The sequence below is a fragment of the Thalassophryne amazonica genome, chromosome 23 (assembly GCF_902500255.1).
Source record: "Thalassophryne amazonica chromosome 23, fThaAma1.1, whole genome shotgun sequence".
Lineage (NCBI taxonomy): Eukaryota > Metazoa > Chordata > Actinopteri > Batrachoidiformes > Batrachoididae > Thalassophryne > Thalassophryne amazonica.
The window spans coordinates 33,944,720-33,950,719 of NC_047125.1; the positions used below are offsets into that span (position 1 = coordinate 33,944,720).

General features: G+C 48.0%; 1 protein-coding gene across 1 annotated transcript in view; it reads right to left on the bottom strand.

Moving 5' to 3' along the window:
- Window positions 1-2,240, bottom strand: part of svep1 (sushi, von Willebrand factor type A, EGF and pentraxin domain containing 1) — a 97,460-nt gene extending 95,220 nt beyond the window's left edge. Inside the window, 1 exon segment of the mRNA XM_034164156.1 lies at window positions 1,156-2,240. Coding sequence (XP_034020047.1) covers window positions 1,156-1,704 — 549 coding nt within the window. The 5' untranslated portion in view covers window positions 1,705-2,240.
- Between the last annotated feature and the right edge of the window lie 3,760 nt (window positions 2,241-6,000).

Consider the following 6,000-nt stretch of genomic DNA (forward strand, 5'->3'; position numbering starts at 1 on the left):
CACGTAATGTGGAGTTGCATCAGAAAGGGAATCTGGAATAAACCTCGTGCCAATTCAACATGCAGATCCACCTGGGATTTGCTGTGGCGACCCTGAGTGCAAACAAGGGAGCAGCTGAAGAGACTTACTTAATGTTGGACTTAAACATAGGCAGCAAACACATCAATATATCACATCGCCAAAAATCTAAATGATCTCTCTCATGTTTGTGAGTCTAAAAACGCACGTTATGATAATACAAATTTTACAATTACACATTCAAAGTCAATCAGTCTGGTTGTTTTCCATAGTATGTCTGAAAAAGGCTGGGAATCACTGCTCCAACACAACTACACAGCCAGACGACAAGTCTGACTTTCATGCTGTGTATATTTAAAGTAAATCAGCCTCGCAAGTACCCAAAGTGAACGCTGATCTGAGTCACGAACTGAGGTGTGTCTGTTTACACAGGTCCAGATGCTGTACCACCAACACAGCTTTTACAGCTGGGCTGTGTGGACCTGACTGATGAAGTGTGCCATATGTCCTCTCTCTCTGTGTGTGTGTGTGTGTGTGTGTGTGTGTGTGTGTGTGTGTGTGTGTGTGTGTGTGTGTGTGTGTGTGTGTGTGTGTGTGTGTGTGTGTGTGTGTGTGTGTGTTCACGTGCATGTGGGTGTCAAGCAGCTTAAACTCAACAAACCATAAACAAGCCAATATTCTGACCCCAATCCACTCCCCAAACCCACAAAACATTCCAAAAGAAAAAGTGTCAGGAATGAGAAGATACATCCCTCATGAGCCCACCAGACATAATATATGTCCACACAAAGTCTAATATCACCAATCTGAAGTCTGCAAATGTGTGCTCACTCTTCATGGTATTTTTATCACTGGAAAGTCCACTGTAGTTTCCTGAACAATTAGCCGGCATGCAGCTCCTTTTCAGTATCTCCTGGTGTGTAATTTAGAGGAAGCTGCAGCAACAGCGAGGCCACGCTGGGCCTCATTAACACCAGCCTCACTGAGCCACAATGGGTCCCTGTGCACACAGCAGGCTGCACACTGACACGTGCATGTATATATGGACACTAAGCAAAGTCACACAGAAGACAAATGTGCTCTGCTGGAGATAAACGCACACATTTCTGCACATAGTTGACTTCAGAGTCGACTCACCGCGGCCCTCTGGAAGGCTCCTTTGGTGTAGGTTCCTCCTCCTCTGTAGGTGATGCCGGGGATCTCTTTGTTGAACAGGGAGCACTTGTGCTGGTGGGACTTAGGAGCTGAGATGTGATCCACCCGCGTCACCACATGGGTCTTGGATGAGAAGGTGACCAATGCCACATGTGTGTTTTCTGGTGCTACAGGGAAATCTGACAGCATCTTACGGACAAACCTCAGTTCGCTCAGGAAGTTGTTGGCTCCAACGCTGGATGACTCATCCACCAGGAAGACCAGGTCCAAGTAGGCGGTCTTCTCACGCAACTCTCTGAGATTTCGTTTGAACGTCTGGCCGAGGCGCGCCACCTTGTTCTCAGCGCTCTCTGACAGGTTGCCAGCTGACAACGAGGAGGTAAGGAGTGAGATTTGCCTGGACCGGAGAGACTGTAGCTGGGATTGGCTTTGCTGCAAAGCTGGCCAGGCTGTTGTCCATAAATCCATGATGCATAAGATCAGAAAATACGAAGTCCTTGATGGGGTGATGAAGTACCTTTGAGAAAACATGACGTGAGGAAAGTCAACACCTGCACAGAGCAAGAATTCAGTTTCTTAAAAAAAAAAAAAGTCAGTGATTCCTCTTGTGAAGAGGAATTAGTGATGCTGGAAGTGTCCTACAGCAGCATCAGAGACCAGGAGCACAGCAGACAGCAGCGCCTCAGTGTCGACTTCCTCAGAAGCATTGCTGGACGAAGATGATGAGTCTTCTTTTTTCATTCAAATGCACCTCTGTCCATCTGCTTTTCTCTCTCTTTCCCGTCTGGAACCAAACCTGCTCCCCTCTGGAAAAATATCTGGACTTTGGCTTTTCTTATCTGCAAAAATCTATCAGCACAGCTCACTTTTAACCAGCTTTATGCACAGATTTGTGTTAAAACGTGTTGTTTTCTGCTCTTTCTGACTCTACATTTCTGTCTCTGTCAGTCAATCTGTTATTCTGTGCATCAGATAAAAACTCCCAAAGCCTCTTCAGTCCTCTTCAGCCCCCACACTGTTCTGCCTTTCAGGCTCCAGTTTGCCTATCTGACGCTCCTGCCTGCAAGCTCCAAATGCCTGTTCCCCTCTTCTCCCCAGATCATTAAAAAAACACAGAAGAGGAGGGAGGAAAAAGTTGAGACGAAGGGAGAGAGAGAGTGTGAAGAGGTGGAGTGGGACGAAAAGAGAGAGAGAGAGAGAGAGAGAGAGCGAGATGGAGGCTGAGGGGGAAAAGGGGGCCGTCCAGTCATGGCTGTGAAGTCCCCCCCCACATCTCTCCTCCTCCATTTCTTTATCTCTCTCTCTCTCTCTCTCACTTCCTCCTCTGTCTCTCGTCCTCCTGACAGTGGAGTGAGGTTCGATGTCAGTGCAGCGTCTTGCCTGTCAACTTTACCGTTCCGAGAGAAAACATCAGCAACAGGCCATGTGATCAACTCCATATGTCCGTCATTACGCACACAGTAAGGAAAAAGACAAAATCACACGTGCTATAGGTGGAGAGAGGACAGAGTGAGACAAACACAGTGATGCAAAGAAAAGGACAAGATTTGACAAAAAAAAAAAAAAAAAAACCTGCTAGTTGTTAGTTATTTATTTATATTAGTGTATAATTTGTAATATATTCATCTGATAACATGTGAGCCGGGGTTTTATTGGTGATGGAGAGCCCATTTAAACTCAGTTTGCTCTCCATCTAAGGTGTTTTCCTATTTTAATCTAGCAAAATCCAGACTATTTTACCACCGGTTTAAAGCCATTTAAAACCAGTTCAGTTGTTCATTTCAAATCCAATCTGACCTAAACAAGCACTAACCCACAGCACCCTGGGGAAATGTTGATAAGCTAACCAGTGACAAGTGATGCTTTTCTGCAGAGGTCTTTCATCATGTGCAGTTCTGTGAATTTGACCTTTGAGCTTTTGAACCCCCCCCCCAAAAAAAAAATTGGCTTCTTCACAGCAATATGCCTAACACACATACCAGGTTTGGTGACAATCAGGACATTAGGTAATAAGTTATTGCACTCACAATATTTTTACAAAATATGCACCAGTGACCTTGACTTTTGACCCCAAAGCCAACAGGCTTCTTGGAGTCAGTGTACCAAACACACATACCAAGTTTGGTGACAACTGGGCAGTTAATAAGAAGAAAAGTGCTCATAAGTGTTTTACAAAGTACGCTCCAGTGACCTTGACCATTTGACCCCAAAATCAACTGGCTACTGTGCATCATGCCTCTACCAAGTTAGGTGACAATTGGGCCAGTACAGCTGAAGTTATCTTGCCATAAATCAGTTATCAAAAAACCCCCACTAATGAGTCACCTAACTAATGAACTACTTTTCATTGTATTTATAAAGTATTGATATCTGCACTTCCATTTCCAGTGAATATTACCATTTCTCCTTTGCCGATTTCTTCCCGAACTGGAGCTTTTCACACTCTTACACTTACACTTACACTCTTTTTTTGTCACTTTTGTAGGCCAGTGTGTCAAACCAACACCAGGAAGAGAAACCAGCACGCCAAAGAACTCTGTGAAAAGGTGGTTTAAAGATCACAGGATGGACACGTGATCATTTCTAAGTCCGATGATTCCCTGAAGTCCAGGAACCTTCCGTGTCTGTGATCACAGAAGCGGCACAAAAACCACAATGCTTCACGTGGTCTTCTTTGAGCCAAGAGTTTGAACCAAAGTGACGCCTTTTCTGTCTTTTGACTAGTTCTCATTTGGATTACTTGTACTACACAGGAACTAGTCTTGTCTGGTTTGCCTGTAGAATGCTGCTCCTCAGTCCTTGATGGGAATACTAAAGAAGAATCAGTTTCACTGGCTTCTTCTGCACTTCCACTTTGATGTATAGTGTTGTGAAAGTGTAGGGACACAGACCCACAACAGGGGGCGCAAATGAACAGACAATGGAATAAGCCAAAATATAACAATTTAATGTTGTGAATGTGCACAACAGAGCAACAGACAACACAATTGAGATTAACAGTCAATTAGGCACGGTGTCGTGTGGGCAGGCTCGAGGATAGAAGACGCCTGTCCAGAAAAGAGCCGAATCCCACACGCCTTCCACTTCCACCGGACCTGAAGCACCCCGGAGCCACCAAGCGCTGGATCCCCAGGTGGCCACTGCCTCCAGCTGTCAGATCGGGTACTGCTGGCAGGAAGAACAGACAGGTGATGGTGGGTGCGTGAACACCCAGCAAACAGTTCAGAACAATGGTGGAAAACACCTCCACCTCTTAACCACTATACTCCCGAACTAACTGCAGATCCTGATGGTACACTTAGCAGTCCACAACCGAGGAGTGGAGTACGCCAGCTCCCCCAACACATGACTACTCCTTAGCGTACAAACAGGCTCGTCTGCAAAAGCAGGGATTACACACAGAAGTAAAAACGTTACTACTGTAGAGTTTACACGGGCTGAGCAGTTTACCTGATTGGTAGACAATTTCTCGGCAGTGAAGTGAAGATGCTGCCCGGCTCTTATGGAGATGTGGATGATGATGATGATGAGTGACAGCTGGTGTTGTTGAAGAGTGACAGCTGCCACTCCCGGTTGCTCTGGCGCCCTCTCGTGCCTGAAGCCCGCACTTCAGGCAGGGCGCCCTCTGGTGGTGGGCCAGCAGTACCTCCTCTTCAGCGGCCCACACAACAGGACCCCCCCATCAACGGGCGCCTCCTGGTGCCCGACCAGGCTTGTCCGGGTGACGGGTGTAGAAGTCGGCCAGGAGGGCCGGGTCCAGGATGAAGCTCTTCTTCACCCAGGAGCGCTCTTCAGGTCCATAACCCTCCCAGTCCACCAGATACTGGAACCCCCGGCCCTTATGACGGACGTCCAGGAGCCGGCGAACTGTCCACGCGGGCTCCCCGTCGATGATCCGGGCAGGAGGCGGCGCCGGTCCGGGGGTACAGAGGGAAGAGGTGTGGTGAGGCTTGATCCGGGAGACATGAAAGACAGGATGTATCCGCAGTGAAGCTGGCAGCCTCAGCTTCACCGCGGCAGGGCTGAGGACCTTGATGATGGAGAAGGGGCCGATGTACCGGTCCTTCAGTTTCTGTGAGTCTACCTGTAATGGAATGTCCTTCGTCGATAGCCAAACCTCCTGCCCGGGCTGGTATGCAGGGGCCGGGGATCGCCGGCGGTCTGCATGGGCCTTGGCCCTCGTCCGGGCTTTGAGCAGGGCAGAGTGGGCAGAACGCCACACCCGACGGCACCTCCTCAGATGGGCCTGGACCGAGGGCACCCCGACCTCTCCCTCCACAAGCGGAAACAATGGGGGCTGGTACCCCAAACACACCTCAAACGGGGAGAGGCCGGTGGCAGAAGAAACTTGGCTGTTGTGTGCGTACTCGATCCAGGCCAGATGGTTGCTCCAGGCCGTCGGGTGCGCCGAGGTCACACAGCGGCCCACACAACATAAAGTTCTTGTTATGTGTTGGTCAGACCTTAAACGGGTTGGCACCATCCTATCTAACAAAAGTTTTATCTCCCTACACTCTGGTCATGTCACTCACATCCACTGGCAAGGTATTTTTGGCTGCTTCATGGTCGAGATCTAAGCATCGAGGTGACCCAGACTTTGCTGTTTCTGCCCCGACTGTCAGATGATTTCATCAAACATGGCGCTGAGGCTGTCCGCCAAAGAAAAACAAAAAACAAAAAAAAACAGATCTGTTGTCACACCATAAAGTCCTTCTCACATCACATCACTGAACTTTATTCATGCTGTGTCTCTCTTTGCTGCACTAACATAAAGATTTAAGCGCCCAGGCTTTAATTTATTTAAGAGTATACGGCTGGTGAGTTCAT